The 24,797-nt window shown below is 44.1% G+C and overlaps 1 protein-coding gene across 2 annotated transcripts in view; it reads right to left on the reverse strand.

Annotated features, from left to right (window-relative positions):
* RGS6 (regulator of G protein signaling 6) overlaps window positions 1-24,797 on the reverse strand; it is a 964,496-nt gene that overhangs the window by 138,848 nt on the left and 800,851 nt on the right. For both annotated transcript variants that reach the window (XM_069208950.1, XM_069208949.1), the window contains exon 15: window positions 21,638-21,824. In XM_069208950.1, the coding sequence (XP_069065051.1) occupies window positions 21,638-21,824 (187 nt within the window). The remainder of the gene's footprint in view (window positions 1-21,637; window positions 21,825-24,797) is intronic.

Genomic DNA, 24,797 nt, shown 5'->3' on the forward strand with positions numbered 1-24,797 from the left:
GATTACTGGCCCATGAGACATTTATTTGATCCAACTAAATATATGGAAGAAGTTGAGACAGACATTGTCCACTTTATTTAATCTGAATAAGTCAAAGGTCCAGATTGTGCCTGAGGATCAATTTGTACTTTTATTTTTTAGAAATTCACTGCACCCAAACCATATATATCATATCTCTGGATATTCTGTGATTGTCATTGGAAATAAAAATACCATTCCAGCAATATAACCATTACCAGATTCCCATCAGAGGATGCATTTATAACAAAATCAATTTGTACATACATTGTAATTAGCTACAATTAGGCTGCACACAATGGCTTGGCCATGCGTGGCAGGATATTGGCCCTGAGGCCAACCACCCCTGGATGCAGCCAACCCCAAACTGCACATGGCCTTCAGCCATGTGCAGTAAGAGGTTGGAGCTAGGGGCTAGCCTGCTGCCAGGCCCAGTGGCTAACCCGTCCACAGCTAGCCATCTCCACAGAGCACAGAACGGAGGTTTGGCCAACCCCGTGCTGCACCTGGCTTCATAGTCTGGCCTGCAGCCATGCCCTGTGCCAAACCTCCCACAGGCAGCCAACCCCACACTGCGCTCTGACTTCAGCCATGCATGGTGTGGGGTTGACTGCAGAGCCAGGCCTCTGGCCAGGCTCTGCATCCAACCTTTTAGCACAGCACTCCTTCCTAAGCCACTCTGGGCCCGAGGACCCCTTCTCCGAGGCTTGTTTTTAAAGGAGAGGAGGTAATTATACCCTCTCCTGATCCACTTCAGGTCCCGGGGTCACCATCTCAAGATATTTATAGAGGGGAGGGGGAAGAGTGCCTCACCTCTCAAAGCTACAATTGGCCCAAGGGATACCAACCCCAGGGGGCCTTTAAGGGGAGGGGGTGCATGCCCCCACTTCCTGACCCAAAAATGGCCCTGGGGACCCTATCCTTCAGGGCCACATGACATTCAAATGGGAAGGCAGGCCCCATGGGCACCACGGGACATAGTAGTTTCCCTCCCCATTCTCCTGCAGACAGGGAAGGCATGGTTGCATTTTTAAATCACCCCCCCAGACAGGAGCAAACATATCATTTCCTGCCTGCACTGGTGCGGGCAGGAAAACTACTGCACCCCTGGGATGGGCTCCACGGTCACAGAAACTGAGTTGGCCCTGGAGAATGGGACCCCCACAGCCTTTCGAGGTTCAGGGAGGTGGGGCATATGGATGTTTGGGCTGTAGCTGTGTCTACATTTTCTATGGAAAAATGAATGGGGAAAACACATTTTGCCCCCCTGACCCCTTTTCGGCGCCTGCTTATTGGGTCTCCCTAAAACTAGTCAAAAAGTAGCATTTTTTGGAAAGTTTCGTAAAACAGTGCTAAAGTCATCAGCAACACAAAAAAGGCATTTCCAATAGAAAGACAAGCCTAACCTCCACTGGGTTATTTCACCAAGAACAAAATCCATGGAGTTAAGTATAGTAAAACTGGACTGCCGTACCTGTTGGTATTTTAATTTCAATATTTTGTTCTCCATATTGTGTGCCATCGATATTCTGGTGCTGATACTCAGGGTACGCATCATTTGGTTCTATATAAGCCATCTAGCAGTCTATGGTGCATGGTGGAGTCTATGGTTTATCCTGCCCTCCCACGTACTTTCGGAGATCAGCCAGGAGCGGCCCCTCTACTATAGTGGAGGAGTGTCGCTTTGGTGCTTGAAAGGATGCAGAAAAACAAAATGATAATGCAACTATTGTATTATCATTTTATTTTTCGCTTCCTCCTTATAGGACAGGGCGGGGCGATCGTCGACAGCAGGGGGAGGAGGAGTAGTGAGCACTCTAAGTGCGCATGTCAGTTTGGCCGGCTGTCCAAGGCCAGCTAAACTGACATGCGCACTTAGAACTCTGCACCCGGGCAGTGTATCACAGCACGGTTGAAGAACCAGTGCAGGCTCACAGTCCCCATCTGAGTGGCATTTGTAACAGCATAAGAGAAACTTCTGGATTCAGTGTGGACAGAAGACGCAGAGAAGCACCGAGGAGGCGAGGAACATCGAGGCAGCATGTAAGTGCTTTTTTATTTTTTATTTTTTTTCATTATTCCCACCCCCTCGCAAACAACGCCCCCCCACTACGCAAGCACAACCCTCCTGCACCCATTGACCAGTGCCTAATTTGCGCTTGTTTTTTCCGGTGCTGAGCACCGGCACTTATTTTTGAGGGCCAGGCCTTATTCTTCCGCCTGCAACCAAAAGACACATATGGGAAAGACGGATGAAGGGAAAAACGAAAAAGCGTCACAAAGGGAGAAAGTAGAAAGCTGCAAGAGTGAGCAGAAGGGGCAGGGAGTGGCTTTATATGAATAAGAGCCATAGAGGGTCCCTGATTGGATAAAGTAGCTCATCCAGGGAAATAATCATTGAAAAGAAGAAGAAGTATAGAGCTACTATTGAATGCCACTATAAGGATATATATATAGAAAAACATCAGGATATACATATAATAACAAAATTGTATTTAGCGTATGTCAAGCTCTCATTATCTTGTGTGTCCCATCTGCGGACAATCAATACAGTACTTATAGATATATCTTTTCAGAGTAAAAGCTCATATAGCATTATATCAATCTCTTATTTCATTAATATTTTAATAGATATATACAGGAAAAACAGAAGAAAATATCAGAATAAAACACAAAGCTTATAAAAAAATATCTACATAATATATACAAAAAATATCAAACATCCCACCCACATCAAACTACAAAAAATAGACCCCCCAACTCATGTGCTGAATCATACAAAGTCATAAAAGCTCAGATCCACAATACTGATATACCTATACAAATAGAAAACGTATGTACAAAAAACGTAACCTATCCACTAAAGGCTGATATAGAACCAAAAAATATAGCAATCAATTCACTTATTCACATATGATTAAACATGGATTATGTAGACACTGAATTCAACTAACTGTAGGAACCAAGGTCTACACGCGTTTCCTTTCATTTGGAGGCCACCTTCATCAGGGCGGTTCCAAAGCTAAAGTTTATGTGTGGGAGCAATAACCACAGCAGGCACCGGCATACTGAGCAATACGCCAATTCTTTAGGATGCCATCATATCAGTAGAAGATATCTTCCAAATCCGGATATACAGATTTCTTCGATGGAAAAGCCAGTTCTTATAGATCAGTGGTTCCCAACCTGTGGGCCGGGGACCCCTGGGGGTCCGCGAAGCCTCGTCAGGGGGTCCGCGGCAGCTTAAAAAATGTAATAATATTAGGTCCCAGCTATCAGTATTGACTCAGTGGGGGTCCCCCGGTTCCAATAATGATTCAGTGGGGGTCCCCGGGCTCCAGTATTGATAAAATGGGGGTCCACAGAAGTGAAACGGTTGGGAACCACTGTTATAGATGGTATGTCCAAATTCCCCAGCTTGTTAGAATAACCACTCTTTAATGTTCAGTCCTCCAGAAGACGATAATTATTACACATTTATTTGCAGGAGCCGAGTGTTTAAGAGGGCTTTGGGCACCGGCACCTTTTTATTTTCAAATTAAGCACTGCCACTGAAGCTCCCCCCACCCAAATCCCCCCCCCCCCCCCTTCCCACCAAGCATTATTAACACCAGCCGCCCCTGTGATCAGCCTTAGCTATTCGTCCTGCCCTCTGAGGTTTTACTTTCTGTGAAGATTGGGAATGCTCTTGTCTCAAGGTCGTTCCGAAAAACTTCACACAGAATGACTTGACGTAACCCGGAAGCAGTGTTCACGGCCATGTCCTTGTCTATTGACTGCAGCCGTGAGCACAAGGTCTGACCCGCCCATGCTCAGAGCGGACATTTTAGCACTGACGTGTGTTTCTTCACACAAGGCCGTGAAATGTCTGATCTGACAGCAGCCACAGTGTTAAAGGCTTATTCTGTGGCTAAAACACACACGTAAACTCTGGCTACACAAACTGCCCACCAAACGGGTCCCCTATTACTGGCTGCCCTCAGACCACAGACAAGCTGTTATAGTGCTGGGGCGTGTACTGCCTACCTTTACTGTTTTGTTAATTTCAAGGGCTAAAATATGCAGATTTTTTTTTTTTTACAGAACATCACATGAAAATATTGTCCAGGTTCTAACCTTGATTAGAGCAGAAGGGTATGCATAGCAAACCCAGACTGGTCTTATGCTCGCTTCTGCATCCCTGTACGCCATCATCCTAGCATCACTGAGTTGCTGCCACACTAGTGATGGGCATCCATTAATAACCACTTTCTAAACTGAGACCATCTCACCTCCAGGGTGAGACAGGCAAAGGACTACCCACCACACTGTTCTCGTCATTCTCCAACTCGAGTCCTGCTGCTGAGCAGAGATGGTGTCTTCTGTGCCCGCTGCTGGGATTCGGCCATTCAGGCAGTTGACCACGGCTGGGGCAGGGTTTCTGTGTTCAAAGCCCCTTCTTTTTTCAGACCATCCCACGCCGCAGTTGGCTTTGGATAATTGAGGACCAGGATGCTTGAGAGTGGTCGATGCCTGCTCCTTGGACCTCCTTAGATGACAAAGCTGCTCTATAGCCTGGCACGCAACTCCACCAAGTTCCACCTCTCGAGTTACCTCATATTGATGTAGCACCGTGAGAGTTTAGAACAAGTGTGTGGTTTCACTTTCATAAGTCAGGATGCTGAGGAAGTGGTTCTCCACTCCAGGGTAATTTTTCCCCATTTTTTGTGGGTGATTGGATCCTAAATTTATAAAGTGAGGACGTGTGCCTGGTTCTACGCAAGAGGGAAGTGCAGGTTATGAATTGCCACATAGAAAGCTCTGTAGTGTTTGATCAATGAAGACTCTTGTGAGAGCGTACATTTTCCAATATGTTTATTAATGATTTTCATACTAAAATGTGTAATGAATTAATGTGCAAAACGAGTGACTTTGAAATGTTCGTTTCCCTGTTTTTAGCTGAGCAAGATTCTAACTAGATGCTGTGGTTATTTTCCATAATTCAAAGCTTTCATTAAAGTGTCTTCGATTTTTGTGTAGATGGGCTCACAGCTACCCCTAGTGGGTTGCTACGTTATGTCTTACAAGGTCATGTTTTAACCAAGCATTGCATAATTTGAAATGTCCTATTGTTTGAGAATGTTACTAATATCTGGTCTTTCCCTCAGGATGGAAGTGAGTTGAAACTGTAAAGGTTTCTTCCTGAGACAAGATATTCGAAAGGCGATGAAACAATGGAGCTACAGATGAGACGGTAGAGGAAACGCTACTTTTGAAGAAAATGTTATAGTTAGCGTAGATTTGTTGTATTTTAAGTCATCAATTTAGTTGTTGATTGGCTGAAATGAAACCACCCCGTAGATTGACCAATCATAAGGTTATTAGGATTTAGTATAACAACTTGGGTCGAATTCTCTGGGTTGGGTGATGTGATGAGTGCAGAGGAGAGCAGACAAGAGATAGCAGACTTGAGTGGGTGTAGCTGTTGTTAGGCCCAAATCTTCTGATGACATAACTGATGGTATCCCCTGACTGAAGCAAGCTATTTGCTGTTTCTACTTTTATTCTGGGTAATGTATGCCATTGTGATGTAAATTGTGTCTTTTGCTTTCCAGGTACCAGCTGCAACAAATGACATGATTGCTGAATATTAATATTTTAACCATTAACTGAGTTAAAGAGTTTTTCTAAATTTGTGTTACTAAATTCTTTTCACATGAAGCCCAACATGTTGATGCTAATTTGTAGTTAGTGAGGGAACTAATTTCGAAATGCTCATGACTTATTTTGAAATCATTTGATGCTGAACTAATGTATACTTTGCCATTATTACAGGTTTTTGTATTATTAATAAGTGTGATTCTTTTGGAGATAATTTGTTTAATTGTTTTGATCAAATTGAGATAAATGACACTTTAATCAACTGCTATTGATCTTATATGCTTATCATTTTTGTTTGAGAGTTATTTTCGTGACATTAGCATTGTTAATATAGGGAAATAAATCTATGAATTCTTCCTAATAAACTTGTGTGGTTATTGATTGGAGATTTATATTATTGATTGTTATTGACCTTTGTTGATGCTCACGTCGTTCATTGATGACATCTCCTCAAACCTATGTCGCTTCGATCCATCGTCCTCTAGCGCAGAATCCTCTATTCAGCGTAAATAATAGCTAGGATTCTGTGGTGCTGCAGCATTCTGGTTCTTCCTCTTCCGGCTTGAGTCACGACTCCGAAGATCCCAGATTTTCAGTTAAGAGCCAGAAGAACACTAGCTTAGGTCCCGGTGCCTCTTTTCCCACTTGCACTATATTGTTCGAGAAACACATTCAGTCTAAAGGAGGAGATAAGGTCCACTAACTGCCCTTCAGGAATCAGACAGTCGCGTAGCTGAAGCTAGGAATGTGTGTGTTGTTAAGTACTAGCAGCACAATGGAGGTGTAGAAGAAGGGGTTTTACTCTTAGGGGCATATTTACAAGAGGCGTGAGCCACTGTAGCATCACTTTTTTTGCTCTGGCAGTGCACAGCCATATCTATGAGGTCACATAAAGCCACTTTGCGGGGCTTGGAATGGCATCATGGATATCGAGTAAGACAAAGCAGCACAGGCCACTGCATTGCCTTACTCTGTGCCAGCGGGGTGTTCCATGGGAATTGTGACGGGTTTTCCCACGCAACACTATAGGAATTTGATGCTGCCCCAGATTTACTTAATGACGTAAACAGGGGTGGCATAACAAGGAGAAATATGTTTATTTCTAATAATTTTTTACTCTTTCCATGTGTGCTGCATTCTGCAGCACACTTTGAAAACGCCTCTCTGGATTGTTTTTCTGCAGGAAGGCGCCCCTTCCTGCACAAAAACAATCCTGCATGCAACACAGACACCATTCAACGATGGTTCAAGGGTTCCTGTGTTGGCGTTAGGCAGCAAATTGTGCACAAGTGCAGGGGGAAAGGACAGGAATGCACCGTAGTTATTAAATATGGTGCATTCCTGCCCTTTCACATTGGCGTAGGGCAGTAAGAAGACTTGCAGAGCTGCCCTACACTGGTTGCCCATAAATATGGGCCTTAGTAATGACAATAGCACCAGCAACAATCCAACCACAGCGGCAGTCTAGCAGTCTGCTTCCGGATATTGAGGTTAAAGGGTGGATCTGGTGAATGATGTCACAATAGAACTGTAAACCCAAGTTGACATCATCAAATAAATCACGATATAGAATGCCTATGATGTGTGATTGTTATCATGCAGGGTTAGGCTATAAAAACTGTTAGAATTGTTTGCACACTAGATCGCCCCTTTACTTATACAACCCTACAACAATCAGAATGACAACCAAGCCACCTAGACCATTAGCTCTGCCAAAGCTCTTGTAGCAACATAGCAGTCTACAATAATATTCCATTAAGATTCTAGGGCCAGGTGTACAAAGCCTTTTTGAAACTACCAACTGTGTGATTTCCAAAATCACAAGTTTTTCAGTCGCAAAATGGCTTTTTTTCTATATATTAAACCCATTTTCTGAGTCAGCAAAGACTTTCTGAATTGCAAACGGGTTAGGAAGAAGTGTGGAAGGGGCGTGCCCTCCTAGTTGCAAGTTGCAGTTTTTGTGTCAATTGTTTGCAATCACAATTGTAGCTGCAATGCACTAATCAGTTAACAGCACATCAAAGGAGGTGGTAGCTGATTCGCAAAGGGAACGTTGTCTCTTTGGGACACCTTCGTATTTGTGAATGCTGTAGGCAGTTTATAGGCGAGGTCAGTGGTCGGGTAGATGTTTTCCCAAACTTAAACTTTTTTTGTTATATAACTGTACCGGTCCGTTAAAAAATCCAAATCTGCTTTAAACAAAAAAAATAAAAATTTGGGAATACAAACACTGGAATGGTGGTCTGCTGTTCCATGCAAGTCACCGCTCCTATGTTTGTAGACAATGCCAGTGGGTGCTGAACAGTGACCTGCCTAATTAATATTCATGAGGCAAGTCATTCTGTGTCCCTCTCTATGACTGGAGATTGTGTGAAGCGACCTATTAGTATAAAGGTCCCATTACCCAATTAAAGACTAGTTGCAAAAAGTTGGTGTGCATTTTGCTCCCAGTTTTTGTGACCAGTGTTTTACCATATCTGATGCCCTAGTTCCCAATTGTAGTTATTTCTTCATCAGAGCCTGAGATTGCAAATTAAAGTGTTCTGCCACAATATTGAAATATTTGGTCAATCAATATTGTGCCATGCTACCTCTATAAATACTAGCCTGGGCGAATAAAGCAACTATCAATTGAAGGAGGTGTTAGCAAAAATCAAGACTCATCTAGGGAGAATTCTGGGAGATTTTTTAGATGACCTGTTTCAGCCAGTAGCAGCCTATGTAGACATCACAGCAACCATTGCATCAGTTGGTGAAGGTGTGGTTTTCTGATAATTTAAGGATTGTGGACTGGATCTCTGTAGCCATCCCTTCAAACAGCAGCAGCTCTTTATCAGGAGCATCAGAGTGCAGCCCCCCCCTGTGTTGGACCTGACCCTTTTTCCAGGGTTACCCCATACATTTTGCTTTTTTCCTCCTATTTTTTTCTGACCTGTTTTTTTATGGCTTTAGGACTCTGAACACTTTACCACTGGTAACCAGTGCTAAAGTGCGTATGCTCTCTGTCTAAATTGTAGTGATGATTGGTTTATCTGTGATTGGCATATTTGATTTACTAGTAAGTCCCTAGTATAGTGCACTGTGTGTGCCCAGGGCCTGAAATTCAAAATCCTACTAAAGAGCTGCAGCACTGATTGTGCCACACACATGAGTAGCCCTGCAAACATGTCTCAGGCCTGCCATTGCAGTGTCTGTGTCTGCAGTTTTAAACTGCCATTTTGTCCTGGCAAATGCACCCACTTGCCAGGCCCAAACCTTCCCTTTTACTACACGTAAGTCACCCCTGAGATAGGGCCAAGACAGCCCTGTGGACAGGGTGCAATATTTTTAAAAGGGTAGGACATGTACTGGTGTGATCTACATGTCCTGATAGTGAAATACTGCTAAATTCGTTTTTCACTATTGCAAGGCCTATCCCTCCTCTAGGGCAACATGGAGATTGTCTTGAAATATCTTTTAAGTGTAATTTCCCATTGGGAGCAGATAGAGATGTGGAGTTTGGGGTCTCTGGATTCTCAATTTAAAAACACATCTTTTGGTGAAGTTGGTTTGTGAACTGTGGGTTTGAAAATGCCACTTTTAGAAAGAGGGCATTTTCTTCCTTGGCCATTCTGTGCCTCTCCCCGTCTACTGAATACCATCCTGGGTCAGGATGACATTTGGGCTGTTTGTGTATTCACTATATACAGTCACACAAAGGGAGCTGAGGTGTGCACTACATGTCCTGATGGGTCTTCCTGAGCTAGAGTGGTGAGAGGAGCTGACACATACACATGAATATAACTCTGCCTGTCCTCACACAAAACGGTCTCTATCTCCAGGAGTGTGTCTGGGGTCAGATATAGATGTATATTCCACTCTACTCTACAACACTCCACACCACTGCACTCTACTCTGCACCACTCCGTGTCACTGCACTCTGACCACTCCACTCTACGCCACTGCACTTCATTCCACTTCACTCTACGCCTCTCTACTCTACCCTATACCTTTCTACTGTATGTCATTGCACTCTTCGCCACTCTGCTCTACACCACAGAAGTCTTCACCACAGCACTCTATACCACTCAAGTCTAGGCCACACCAATCTACTCTGCACAGCTACACTCTACGCCACTGTACTCTACACCACTCTTCAACACTGCATTCTACGCCACTGCATGCTATGCCAATAAACTCTATGCCAATGCACTTTACTCTGTAACACTGGACTCTAAACCCCTGCACTCTACGTCAACTCACTGTACGCCACTCTAATGTACTCTGCACCACTGCACTCTACACCACTTTACTCTATGCCATTACACTCTATGCCACTCTACCCTGCATCACTTAACTCTACGCTCCTTCATTCTACTTTGAAACAATCTACTCTGCGCCACTCTACTCCATCTGTGCCAATCCACTCTATGCCACTGCACGCTACACCATTCTACTCTTATGTGCCACTCTTCTGTGCCACTCTACTCATCTGTGCCAATCCACTCTATGCCAACGCATTCTTCACACCTGCACTCTATGTCACTACGCTCTACACCACTGCACTCTATTCTGCATCACTCTACTCTACACCACTGCTCTCTATGCCATTCAACTCTATGCCACTGCACTCTGACACTCTACTCTCCAATACTGTACTCTCTGCAACTATACGCCACTCTACTCTGCACTCCTCCACTCTATGCCACTGCACTCTGTGATACTATACTCTACTTTGCCCCACTCTGTGCTATTCTACTCTGCACCACTCTACTCCGCTGCACTCTATGCCACTCAATGCTACCCTGCACTCTAAGCCACTGCACTCTATGCCACTCAACTCTACTCTGCGCCACTGCCCTCTGCATCACTCAACATTACGCCACTCCACTCTGCACCACTCCACGCAACTATACTTGATGCCACTGTACTCTGTGCCAGTCCTCTCTGCGCAACTCCTCTCTGCAGCACTCCATTTTGCACCACTGCACTCTACTATGCACCACTCTAAACTATGCTGCTGCATTGTACACTGCACTCAATGCCACTGCACTCTCCTCCACTATACTCTGCAAAACTCTACACCAGCCCACTCTTTGCCACTCCGATACACAACAGGCTCTGCCACTCCACTCACCAACACTCTACTCCACTGTTCACCATTCCACTCTATGGCACTCCATGCCACTCTCTTCTATGCCCCTAACTTTTAGTCATGCTGAACAGCAGCCACGCTGGTGAACAACATGGCTGAAACACACTGGATTGTCAAAGTCAATAGGTCTTGCTTTGCCAGAGCTTGTTCCTTGGTGCATCTGCCTGCAAATGTTATGTTCTGCCTTTTTGCCAATAGCCTCCAAAGGCACGACTTATTTGCTTTGCCAATGTCTGTTACAAAATGTGGCTAGCTGGAATTCCACCAAAGGGATGGTCACGGGAGGGGTGAATGGCAGCTGCACTCACACCCCCCGATAATACTCAGAGGGGAACTGTGGCTTGACCCACGACTGCATAAAAGCATTTTTAGTAAAATGTTTTTATTATATTTGAATCAATAAGGTTAAGCATTTGTTTTAATTATTGACTAAAGAAAGGGCAAATAGCTTGAGTTATTTTTTCACGTCATTTTTATTTTACACCATTGCATCTGTAACTCCAAATACACAGCAACAGTGACGTCACAGGAAATGACGCTGGATGTGTGCAGCCCGGAAAACAGGCGGTATCAGTTCTGGGATCGACATGGTGTAGTATCCTGAAACAATCTGACGAAATTAAGAGATTATGTGCCCTGTGATTTTTAAAGTACACTTGGCACCAAAACACTTTTCAAAAAGTCCTAAACAAAGGCAGGAAGGCAGCTGTACACTTACAACTGGCACACAATGCCCCGCGAGGGGACTTTGGGAAGAGTTATAGGGTTTTCTGCGACTGCAGGAAGCTCCTGCAAAATGGCTACTTTGGATATTTTCATAAATTCAGGAATAGGAAAAAAGATATCAATGCTTATTTTTTCACTACTGTAGATATCTCATTCCCAAAATAGGACAGAGTAGACGAAATATTGGCAAATTACGTCTGGCTCTGGCAAGCTGGTCAGGTAAGTGTTTTATTTATTTTTATTTCAAGATTGGGCTACAAAACTAAAAAGTTGAAAAAGAAACCTGAAACCTGTTGAAGCCTGCACGTGGTGGACATTCGCTTGCAATACAATTTTTAAATTAAAAAAGAATTAACCACTTCATGTAGGTTTGAGAAAAAACAGTAACGGTGCTTCCTAGCAGGCAACAGTAAATGGGAAATGTATTGACATCCATTTTAATGTTAATGCACTTCGTCACAGGAAGATACGATTACTATCGGTGCAAAGATAGCATACTCTGGGCTTTGTATTGCTATAACCTCTTGACGTAGTTTAGAAACACAGGGGCGCCTACAAAATAAGAAAAGATAAAAACTGGAAAGAAGAAAGCCTGGACGGGAAGAAGTACTGGGTCAGCATCCCTGGCTCTCGAGTGCACTTCTTTGTAGAGGGATGCGCGCATGATTAACAAAATATCATCACTCAGTTCAGGAAAACCAGCTCAGAACGCTGTGGGTAGAACCAAAATGTGATTGTCAGCTGAATAGACCAATTGATGAAGAGGGGTGGCCCAAAGGATCCATGTATGCATTTTCTTTTAGGATTTTTTTCGATTGCATAAGGTTTACAAGAGAATAAAGCTGTGTATATGCCAGACCTAAAAGAAGCAGCAGACAAGAACCTGCACAGAGCTCTGTACCGCATGCAGAACAAAGATTTGGATCGTGGCTGAAACAATAACACCTTTCATTTCCAGAGGATGGTAAATTCCTGTTGGTAAAAGTCTCATCTTTATTACAGTTCTAAGAAGCAGAAAAAGATGTGCAGGAAATACTTTATGAAAAGGAAACGCACTCTGATGGGGTGGGTGAAAGGGCCCTCCAAGGAGATCCACTCCGCCCCCCCCCCCCCCCCCCCCCGGGTTGCTTTTGCCGCTCAGTCAGACATTTGAAATCTGATTGGTCAGCATTCCAGCCAGTCGGGTTTCCGATAATGGTCTGCGCCTGGTCCATTTAGTTGCAGCATTTCAAAGATGGAATTACTGAATTTTTCTTTTGGTCAAAGGCTTTTCCATACCTACTTGTGACGTTTGATTTGCACACATTCTAAACCAGGGTAGGGGCAATAAAACTGAAAGACCTATATAACCCGAGCAAACACTAAACATTGCATTATATACTTTTATGGATTGTTCCGGTCCAATGAGGCGCCTTTTATTTATGTTGTATAAGACTGATGGCAATAAAAACTTCACATTCTTGGTCTCCTGGAGAGAATGGCGCAAAATCTTGTATTGCAATTGTAGATACTGAAGATAGTCTGAATCATGGGCCAGTTGCACGTACTCTTATTCACTAAATCAGAGAGTTTGCAACAAGGAAAACACTTTTTCTAATGTACCTCTTTAGAAGTTAAACAATTCCGGATTGCTAAATGGGTTAAGTAATGATCACCGATTTGAAATTTGGAAGCAGCATGTTTGAGGCCTCCTTTCCAAACTGTGAACCTTTAATCTATGTATCAGTGGTTTCTGGTGGCAAACTACTGACCAGTTACTGACTCCCAAGTTGGGGCGGTAACTGATTCTCAAAGCAGAAAAGAGTCCCCTTTCCACCCCGTACCCTTTGGGAATCATTGTGTCAGCTGGAGGGGGTGTAGTCAGAGCTCCAGGAAATCACTGTCTGTTCTCACTGAGGTTTTTCAAAATGGAAAAACTTCTTTTAAGAAATTCGGGCTGCTGAAAAAAACAAACATTTTGAAACTTTCCCAGGAATGGTGGTCTGCCATGTCTCGCAGGTCACCGCCCGTGTGAAGGTTGGCATTTGGAATACCTTGCAATTTGCATCCTGCCAAATAAATATTAAGTAGGCAGGTCATTCTGCGACCCCCACCTCCAATTCTTTATTTTGAGAGCTGACCTATTAGTACATAGGTTGGTTTGCAAAATAAATTACTGCACACAAAAAGATGGTGTGCAAATTGTGGCTGCTTTTTGGGACAAGTAGTTTTGCCCAAGTTCCTGACAGAGTCTGAGATTGAGAGGGCTTTCAGGGATCCCACGTACAAGTATAATATTCCCAGAGCTCTTAACTTTCATTTAATTTTGATTTCAGCTCCTTAAAATCATTCTAACTTTAGTCTGTAACATATAACTCACGATTGCCCCAAAGAAGCTAATTATTAAAATAAAAAAATGTGAAGGCAACTAGGAAAACATAAACAGTATTTTAATTTGTAACTTTTTGCACTGAAGACTGATGTACACAAGTTGTATACCATTATGTATTTCATACTCTTCCAGTAGATTTCTAGTGTTTGTTGGTTGTGCAAAGACACAAGATACCCAGAACCACCAACCGACATGAATTTATTTTTCATTGTGTTTCGAGAATGTATCAATTCATAAGGTCAAATCTAATGAATATAAAATAGGTATGAAGGAAAGCTAGGCATTTTTATACCTGCCCAAGATCCCGAGTTTAGGAACAGGGATTATTTGCAGCACTTTTTTGAGGGTTAGCCATAATATCAGGTGGTTCTGAAGGAGGTATGTTCTTTTACACACATTGACTTAAAATATATTTGGGAGACAAAAAAAATTGGAGAAAGTCAATAGATCATAATAAATATGCTACCATTCAGCATCACCTCCCTTCCCCCGTAAAAACGGTACCCCAGTTTTGTGAGTGACCTATTGCTTGAAACAGTAAATGTTCCAAATTCAATGTGGAAACATCAATATTTTTTCTTTTCAACTTATAGTTTTGGGGAGGTTGACTGCTGCAGTTTTTGGGCCTGGGCTCCACTGGCAAACAGGGACACCAAACCAACTCCAGACATTTTGGAAACTAGACACCCAGGAGCCCAGGTGGTGTAGCTTGTACTGATTCTACCACTTTTTTGTACCCAGAATGCCCTAAAAATGGCAAAGTATAAGTGAAAAAACTCAATATCCTTATATAATGGAAAATTCTTCAGCTTGCACTCAACAGATACAGTCATACTTACCTGCATCCGTGGACTTCCCCTGATGACATTGGTACACACGTGTGGAAGGGCCTCTTGTGCGAGACAGGAACAGGTCAAAACTTAGACAGTGTAAAATTAGTGCAGCGTCAATGGGATCTTCACAGTCACAAACTTGGTCCATTCCTGTCATATGCACCAGGCCCACCCACGCTGGCGGGGTACTGTTTTTCTCGGGAGACATGTGGAAATGCAAGATAGTAAGAATATTGCCACTGGATGGAAGGGCCTGAGATTTCTTTCATATAAATATGGGGACGTAAGAGTTTTTGACCCATACTTTTCCAGACATGTCCAGAGCTGTGTGGATGATAAATGGCATGCGCATTCATGCACGTCACATCAGCCTGGAATGCCCTAGGTATCTAGTTTCAGAACTGCCATGTTTGGTGGGGTTCCTTGGGTGCCGGCTAGCACAGAGCTGAGGTACTGCAGTGATCCACTATGACAAGTGAGAGGAAATAGTGAGATTTTAGCAGTACATTTTACGTTTAAATGGCATTCTCTTTAAGAAAACGGCTTGCCTCCATGCAAGCAAGCCTGGATTGTTCCGGGTCTCCTGTCTCCAGAAATGCCCATTGAGGTATGGATCCCTGAGTGTAGGCTGACCCGGTGCCCAAATACTTGAAGCCACCACCAATGGCAAATGTGAGGAGACTGGGATTTCTTTGAGTGTAGTCTTGACACTTGGGTTGGCAGAGAGGGGTAAGCCCCTACTCTGTCTCCCTTGGGGGACGGAAAGACTGACTGGGGTAGAGCCCCATGCCAATACAGGCCAGTGTTCCATCCCATTTCTTCTCTCAGTGTTTTCTCTGGTGTTCTGGTTGGTTTCCTGCCCTGCACTAGTGCGGGCAGATAGTGATGAACACCACAACCTGCCCCACGAGACGGCATAAGGACCATCTTGGGTCCACCCAATATAAGGATAAATCAGGCCCACCGCATACTTTTTAAAAATAATGTTTCCCTGGTGGTTGGGTGGGCTTTTTTGCCCCTAGGTGAGCAGATGGGGTTGTTTTTCCCCAATTTGCCCACTTCATGAGATCGGTAGGACAGAAAGCTTGCCAAACAAGCAGAGAGAAAAGCAAGATAAGGAATAGGGTGTGAGATGTCTCTATTCCAGCACTGGGCTGCACCCACCCCCCCGGGCACCAGTCTTTCTACCAGTTTAGGGGACGGGCAGATGGGATAGTTCACCTCCAGTCTTCTCTGTACCACAGGGTTGGAAAGCCACTAGGCACCGTGCATTGACCTGTCTTGGCATTGGGTCCAACCCTGGGCTCTAGATATTCTTATTGCATGCTGGGGATGCAGATGAGGTGTGTACCCCCCCTCTGCCACTCCATAAGTCATAACTACACGTAGGGAAAAAATATTCTTCTCACTTCCCTTGATGCATGCCTGCAGTACTTACACTCTGGGCTCCAGGGGGGAAGGCAGATTGTCTTAGGCAATGAGGTTGGGCACTCTAATGCCAGGATGGGCAAGCCCACCACACAATTCTTTACTTTCATCTCTAATCTCTGGCTTCTAGTGGGCTTTCTGCACCTTAATCCAGGGAGGTGGGGAATACATACCATGAAATTGTCCTCTGAGAGGAGGCAGAAAAACTGTAAAGGGCTTGTCGGCAGGAAGGCAGCCTGTTGCTAGAAGCCAGTGCTACACATATTCCGTTTTTTGTTTTAAAAACGATTACATCTTCACATTTAGAGACTTTATGTTCCCCTACACAATAGGCAGAAGGAGGGTAACCCATCCTTCCCTCCAAAACTGGCTGCGGTTGGGGCCGAAAGACTAGTGAGGCACAGAAGTGGGGGAGAGATGGCCCATGAACCAGCCCCCTACCAAATCCTTTTTTTGTTTTCCAGATATTATCCTGGGACTCTAGTGGGCTTTCTACCCCACCCACGAGATGGGCAGATTGGGGGCAATTTCAACAGTCTGCCCACCCCACAGGGGTAGAAAGACTGACTAGGACATGTGGGTGGAGCCAGCTTGATGCCAGGATGGGGCAGCCCCCCACAACCATCACTTTTGTTTTGTCCTAATTATTATCCTTGGCATCTAGTGTACTTTCTGAATCCCTTGTGAGGACACATTGGAGGTAAATTCTAACAAACTGCCCCCACGTGCAGAAAGACTGTATCAGACATGTGACTGGGAGAGACAGTCCAAGGCCAAGATGGGACCCCATCCATTCCTTCCTGGTGCGAGGGAAGCTATCCCCTTGCATCCCGAATAGGGGGTCATAAAGAGAAATCCCTCTGGTGCATTCGCCATTAGTGGGAGGACATGGTGTTTATATCCTCCACACTGGGGAGGTGGTGTGGGGGACATGAACATCTTGTGCTCCACACTAAGGAGGCAAAGGTAGTTACTTAGGGTTTGTTATGCTTCAGTTTCAGGAAGGCAGCTCTCAATGAAAAACACAGTCAATTACACAGGTATCTTTGAGGTGTATCATTTCACTATTTGAAGTAGAAGAAGAATATTTGTGACAGATTACTAACATATCTTTTACTGTCTTTAAATTCTCATTCTGACCTGCAGATGACTTTGCCCAGCTGAGGGATGAGTCAGAGTGGTGATATAGGACAAGTGGCATGCCACATTGAGTACCTTGCACTGAGTTTCCTCCTAAGTGGGTTCACAATCAGGCTGAGCTTTCAGGTACTCCCCAGACACTATCTTTGATGGATACTGAGAGGGGTCAGCTACAGCTGACAGAGCTCCCACATTGTGCAGTGCCACGTTTGTGCCACGCTGCCCATCCGTGACGCCTTAGACTCAAATACAAGAATCCTTAAAGTGACAAAGTCAGACGGGCTGCTTTACGGTACCCTGCTGCAGCTTTCCATTTTGTTCACAAGAAAGGCTAGCAATGCAATAAGAAATAAAGTGAATGTGGATGTTTAGCAAATTTCCCTAATGTGGGCTGGGGTGGTTCTCGTTCAGGTGTCTTTCTCAAGCTGCACCACGAGACATAGCTTTCGGTGTAAATTGAAGTTTCTCTCAGATGGTGTCACGGGGGCTGGCTCCAAACTAGAGCACCCGCGACACGGGCACAAACAAGTGTGAGATTTCATACCTGGCTTCTTCATCCTTTCTGAAGCAGCTGTCAGGAGCAGTTAATAGAAACTGCAATCACACTCCACATCCCTGCCATCCAGAAAATGGCACTTCTCAGGAACACTAATCTCCTTGTTGAACAAAAGGCCCTGTGGAACTACTAAAAGCAGTGCTCAATTTAAAAATAAATGTAAGTGCCAGAGCACTTCTCAGGAGGCCAGTGCTCTTTGCACCCCCATTGCCCCTACCAGCACTGCCAATGACAGTATTAATACAACAACTAACTGTCACAATCCTGCAAGTGTGAAAATTCAGACTAATCCAGGCCACTCAAAGATATAAGAATGATGTGGGAGGCATTCATTATCCATTTTAATGCAGATTGAATTATTACACACTCTCAGACAAACAGTGCCACCATGTGGGGGACTATCAGAAGTGGTGGTGATAAGAATGAAGTGGAGGTGCCGAGCACCGGAAACCACCAGCTCAAATTATGCACTGGCTAAAGCTAGCCCAGTCTTTCTGTCCTCACTTCAGTGGCTGGGTTTCCTCCCTCCAGCTACATGAATTCAAGAAAAACACAGTCACTGTCTGGGAAGGTAACCTCACCTCCATCCTGTGCAATGCTAAACCAGGGACATCCACTTGGATCCAACTTTGCTTTGATAATTAACTCTGCAAGGCAACTTTTAAGGGAAAACATCAGAAGGCATCCTCTCCAGCATTTGCAGAATTTGTTTATCTATGTTTCCATTGTTTACACTGTATATTCTCTCAGACTGCTTTGATGATGAGGTTACTGCTTTTATTGAAGCACAGGCCACAGGTCTCGTAATTTCCACATATATGCGCCCAGCCGTTACTTTACACTTTGAAACCCTGTGCTGGTTAGCTGATATTTTTGAAGCAGTAATCAAGCAGCCGGCTACCAGCAGACAAACAGTCTCTGATTCTAGGGTCTTTCGCAAGTACCTAATATAGCATTATCTAACACACATTTAATGGTTTATTTCTACAGTTTTGCATTCTCAAAGTGCAGTGTGTCTCAAAAGTCTACTCTATATTTCTAAAAACCTGTATGAAAAGTTTGACCACGACTTAAAGCTTCAGATTGTCTCTGCTGCTTTTTTCTTCACACAACCTGTCCATCGTTTGCATACTCTTCATCTGTGCGCACTCTCTAAAGCCTACTCTACGTCATGTGCAAGCTTGTCTTAATCCTCATTACTATATTTCTGCAGATTTCCCACACCTCGCCTCAAAGATCTCAACTTGTCCTTCTTTTAAAGTTATACCCTGCAACCTACACTTTCTAATGTGCTCTATCCTATAATTTCAATCCACCAATCATCTGCATGAACCCCCAACACCTGCCACATTAATGCTCACATCTAACTCCTTCTAATTTATTCCACCACAAATACTCTAGAGTGAGTGACCTCCATGAGAGCACGAGACCAATCTCAATGCCTAACAATAACCACTGGATTAACCCCTAACCTTGGGGTCCAGAGCACTGTGCTGCCCTGGGTAAAGTGCTTCAATGGCTTGTCCAGGGAAGCAAGCACTACATAAATGAAATGACAATATAATAGCAACAGTGTAGAGTGTCTCCGTTTTCTTTCTTATACCATTCTACTACTGTCCAACATAATACGTTGTGTGTGGCTGGCGGTGGTAGTGGCAGTGAGGGGTGGGAGAAAGCATCGCTCCAGTTGGCTACACAGGGTAAGGTAGTACCAAGGTTTGTTATTCTCTTCAGTTGCTCACTCTCTTCTCTTTTCTGCACTGAAATTAAGTGTGTTCATTAGTTCCCCCTCTTTATTCCCCTCCATGACTTTCTTCACTACGGCTCCTTCACCGACCCACTAGGGTTGGTCCTACAGACATTTGAAGTAGTGTAACATAGGCTCAAGGAGCTGTGAAGCTCTTTGCAAGGAACATGTTTATTGTGAGAGGAGCATTTCTAGCACGAGTCGCTGAACTCTGAACAGTACTGTATGGCTGAGACAAGAGGGCCCAAACCAGGATGTGGCCAGGAAGTGAGTGGGCTAGAGAGTGGGACAATGCAACTGGGTCAGTATGACAAAGCACACCTGGTTTAACTATTACACATTCTAGCATCTATGCATTTCGATGTTCTACGATTGCACATACATTACATTTTATGCAGTGGTGTAACGAAACTTGAGGGCCACCACTGCAAAGTACGTGGAGGGGCCCCCTTCCGAGCTCAGTCAGGAACTCGCAGGTCACCTAGAGCTTGGAGGCCCTTCACATCGCAGGGGCTGCAGGGGCCTTTGTTACACCACTGATTTTATGCTATTACACATTCACGCACAGGGCGACAAAATGAATTGCTCATAATTACCTGCTTTCTTCAAGTAGTGTTTGCTTCTTGCACCCTCAAGACTCCTTAAAGTTAGACCCTGCAGCCTAGAAATTCCCAGTTTCCTCTATCTCATCTTTTAATCCAACCAACCATCTGCACGAACTCACAACCCCCACATCAACAATCACATCTAACTTCTACCTATTTATTCCACCATAAACTCACTAGAGTACATGGTCTCCTTTGACAGTTTTAGAACTGTTTATGCTTTCTTCTAATATTGCTGCTTTTCACAACTGTACACAAGGTTATGGAGCACACCCTCGGTGTCTGCACACCAGTGACCATCCTTTGTGTTGCGTAAGACACCTTAAAAATCATCACTTCACAATCATTCCTCTTCAATTCTGCACTCAATGTTTGTAATGTAAATGTTTCTGTTAAGCTTTTTGGGTAAACATGCTACAATAAATGAACATAAATGAAGAAAATGGATTATATTCCACTGGGAAATCACTGGCAATGGATCACAGAGCCTGATTTATGAAAGTTCCTTTTGGCTTGAGAAGTTATATTATGTGATGGGTGCTGCTGCAGACACATGCCCTGCCCTTGTTACCCCAGCCGGCCACTAGGGGGAGTCTGAGAGCAGGGCCAGTGCATCCGTAAGGTGAAGCAAGGCGGCGTATGACTGCGTCAGTAACGGGTAGCCAATGAAAACACAGCCCTTGTGCGGGGAGTGCCACGGGGTGAGAGGAGCAGAGGATTAAAAAAAGAGAGCAGTGACGTAACAAAACCTGAGGGAGCCCCCCCTGCAAAGTACATGGAGGACCCACTCCCCGACCCAGTCAGGAGCTCACCCAGTCATTGTACTGTGCGGAGGGGGCCCCCTGGAACTCAGGGAGGGGGCCCTCCGCACCGCAGGCGCCGCAGGACCTACATCACGCCACTGGCGGAGAGAGACCTGGACCTGACAGTAAGAAGACAAAGTGCAGTGAAGAGGACTGGGATACCAAAATAGAACAAGGTACTAAAGGGGACATTAAATAAAAAAAAAGGAGGACAAGGGCCTTAAAAAGGACACGAGGCTATAAAAACAGATTGAGAAAATCTGAAGGAAATTATGTTAATGAAATTCCTAATTTGTGCATACATATGAGTGACAGTCAATGGCAGGAATGTGGCAGAGCATATAGTTAAATATACATCATATGGCACTCTGTTTCCACAGTGACCTTTGTGACGTGCTGCACTTCCGTGGGAGAAGCTATTTGATCCTAGGACAAAATACAATTAAAAATGGAAATCCAATAATTGATAAAATGCAATCTATCAAACGCAGACAGATAAATGAGACGTGAATCTTGACAGTTACGCCTAAACATTGACAATGACACTTGGATGGTTTAGTGAGGTTCTCAGATGGGCTAAAGAACAAACACCCCACGAAGACATATAAGTAATGGCTGCCGAAGGGGCGGTCTGACCTGTGCATCCTCGTAGGTGTACCTCCCGGGGTCTTTGACATTCTGGCTGGTCCTCTCGAAGCTGTGGGAGTCCAGGTTGATGGGGCACTGAGCACCAGGGCTTAGGAACTCATGCCAGATCTCGTCCACCCTCGCAGGCACGTCTTGCAGGGGCTGCTTCTTCAGTTCTTGCACAGCCAGCCAAAACCTTTCAGGGGGAATATGAAAACAAATCCAAAACAAAATGTCAATTGTGCTTTATTCAAGCCATGCAGCCTTGGGGTTCCCAGGGACATCACAAGCCCTGAACATAACCGGCTTCTGCCGGCTGGAACACAGATATTATAGAGGTAAATAGAGTGTGGCTTCACAATAACAATTTTCATGTTTCTGCTTGTGCTTATCTGTGGAAAGAGGTTCTTGCCTTGAACTGAATGATGCAGTTCATCTCCCACAAAAATGCTTCTCTTTTTTTTTTATATCAAGCCTGGCATAACTGTGCAACTGTCTGGCGAACGTGGTGTGCTTCATTCTTTAAACTATAGATACTGCGGCCTTTGCCTTCATTTAGCTGTGTAGTACCCACTTACCTCGAACTATTGGCTGTTTGGTGCAAAATTCTGCACCAATTGAGTGCTTGCAATGCATGTGGGACTATTTTATTTGATACACTCAATCATCATGCTGTTTATTACATTACATTGTTGTGATCTCACTTATGCTTTCAGAAACCATGTCCCTGTGTCCTACAATGGCAGCCGAACAGTTTTCTTCAAGCTGTGGCCAGCCAATCACATCTTTCAGTCCTGCAGGACCGGTGCTAGTCCAGCTGGGCTGAAAAGGGCCAACGGGAGAAAAAGCTCTTTCAGGTACTTAGAAACCCTTATGTTGTAAATTGACGGCGCTGGTGGACTCCCAAGGATCCAAACATCACGATATACCTATTTTAAACCCCTTCATGCCCTCCCGAGCACATCTTTACACGTGAATCTCTCAATAGACTGCTGAACAGATTTATATCACATCACAAAATGGATGCTTTCTGCTTAAAATTAAGACTTTCAGCCAAATCTGGTTTCATTCTATTCAGACATTTTTTCTGTATCGCTTCCCAAGATGTCCTGTAGTAAATAACATGGGAAAACAATGCTTTGATACTCCTACTTTTTCTCAGCCCCCGCTTGGTGGATCACCTCAAAGCTTTCCAGTGTGGTCTATGGTGAATGATTTTTTCTTTTTGGAAGGTTCTTTGAAGATTCATGAAATGGCAACAAAAGTTATTAGCAAAACAAAAAACGCTCTACCTATGGAAACTTCGGCCTAGCTGTTATGACAGAGGGGGATTGGCATTGCATTGGACAGACAGGGAATTTTAAAGATCACATCCATGGTCAACGGCAAGAAGAAAACCACTTAGATTAATGAAAACATTAAAACAATGAAAACTCAACATTCCACGATGCAAATGGTGGAAATCAAGAGAAGTAAAAGACAAAATTATACTATGCCAGTATAATAGAGCCTACAAAAACAATCATCAGAACCACAATATGTTAATACTACACCACAAGCACAAATGGGCTGCTCATCTTAGGAACTCAACAAGATCCCAGCAGAATTCGTCAATCCAGAGTGCCAAAACACAGAAACATCACGATGGCAAACCTTCGGTGACAAATCTCAATGGAATTCAGCTCAAAATGTATACAATTATAGAGAAGAATGATGATGTCAGACCAACTCTCTGGATTCATACCGCGAAGAGGCACAGAGTCAGCCTTGTATCCATATGGGAGGACCTAAAACTCTCAGTGCACTAGAAAGGAATTGCTGCCCTAGTATTCCTTGACCTATCAGTGGCTTAGTTGCATTTGAGGCTATCCATCACTGTTCGCTACCACAAAGATTCCCCCATCTTGCAATAGGTAAAAATTATCTAAATTGATTGCCCCATAAATCAAAGCGAGACAAAGCTTGCTGTGTCTACATTATTCGTAATCCTGAGATAGACTCTAGAACAATAATCGCTCCTTGTAAAACAATCTACGTCCATGTATATGCAACAGCCCAACCAGCACATTCTACTCATGTTGGCAAACACTCTAACAACTTTCTATGTTCAGGTTATGTTAAGAAGGACTGACCTGTGTCTAGTATAGTAGTTAATTGTTAATGTGATACCAATAACACCCAGCAGTCAGGCGCCTGACTGTAGCTCAGACAGATTGCATAATAATTGTCTTACACTTCCTGCCCCCCTTACCCTCATATAAGACAGAACAGCTATAGGACATGTCTGTCACCTGGTACAGGACAGTCCAAACCTCTCATCATCATTGGAACAGGCATGGACTAACTGAAGAAATCTGTCACACACCGCTGACCACCAGAGGACCCTAGTTTAGTCCACAACCGCAGTTCCTTACTAACTGCATACTATGACCATTTCTTGACATCTCACAATTATGAAAGGGACAACTGTAAAGTTCTATCACAGAAGATAGCCTGATCATCTTTCCCACCAATTAAGCCTTTTTGGTACCATGAACACAAACAAAAATCTCATAATGGACGACCCAGTACAATAAGCAGCTTAGTCGACTGCAACATATGAAACACGATAAAAGGACCTGCATAGCTACTTAAAGGTGCCAGCTTACTGAAAACCATAAACTGGGAGCCTCCGTCACACTTATTCAGCCATCACACTGGTATGCCATGTATTTTACAACACAATAACCGGACCTCAGTGGTCATCATGCAGAACACGGAAACACTTCCCACACAGGATCAAAAAAAGACAGAACCCATGATCAGCACACCTTTTACCAGTGGTCTGGGGACCCCTGGGGTCTGCAATGCCTAATCATGGGGTCTGGGACTGCTTAGAAAAGTAAATAAAACTAACAGAATATTAAAGTTTATGCAAATAGAAAAGCAACATGTAAAACTGAACATTTTTAAATGTTAGGTAAATATAAAGAAATTTGCAATTGGAGACATAGGGGGTCATTACCACCGCGGCAGTTGGCGTTAATGTGGCGGTAAGTACCACCAACAGGCTGGCGGTACTTACCGCCATATTATGACATTGGGGGGTTGGCTGAAACCAACCCGCCAATGTACCACTCCGACCGCCACTGCAGTAACAGCCGCCGGGCTGGAGATATCCATCTCCAGC

Source organism: Pleurodeles waltl, chromosome 9 (assembly GCF_031143425.1).
Source record: "Pleurodeles waltl isolate 20211129_DDA chromosome 9, aPleWal1.hap1.20221129, whole genome shotgun sequence".
NCBI classification, from domain to species: domain Eukaryota; kingdom Metazoa; phylum Chordata; class Amphibia; order Caudata; family Salamandridae; genus Pleurodeles; species Pleurodeles waltl.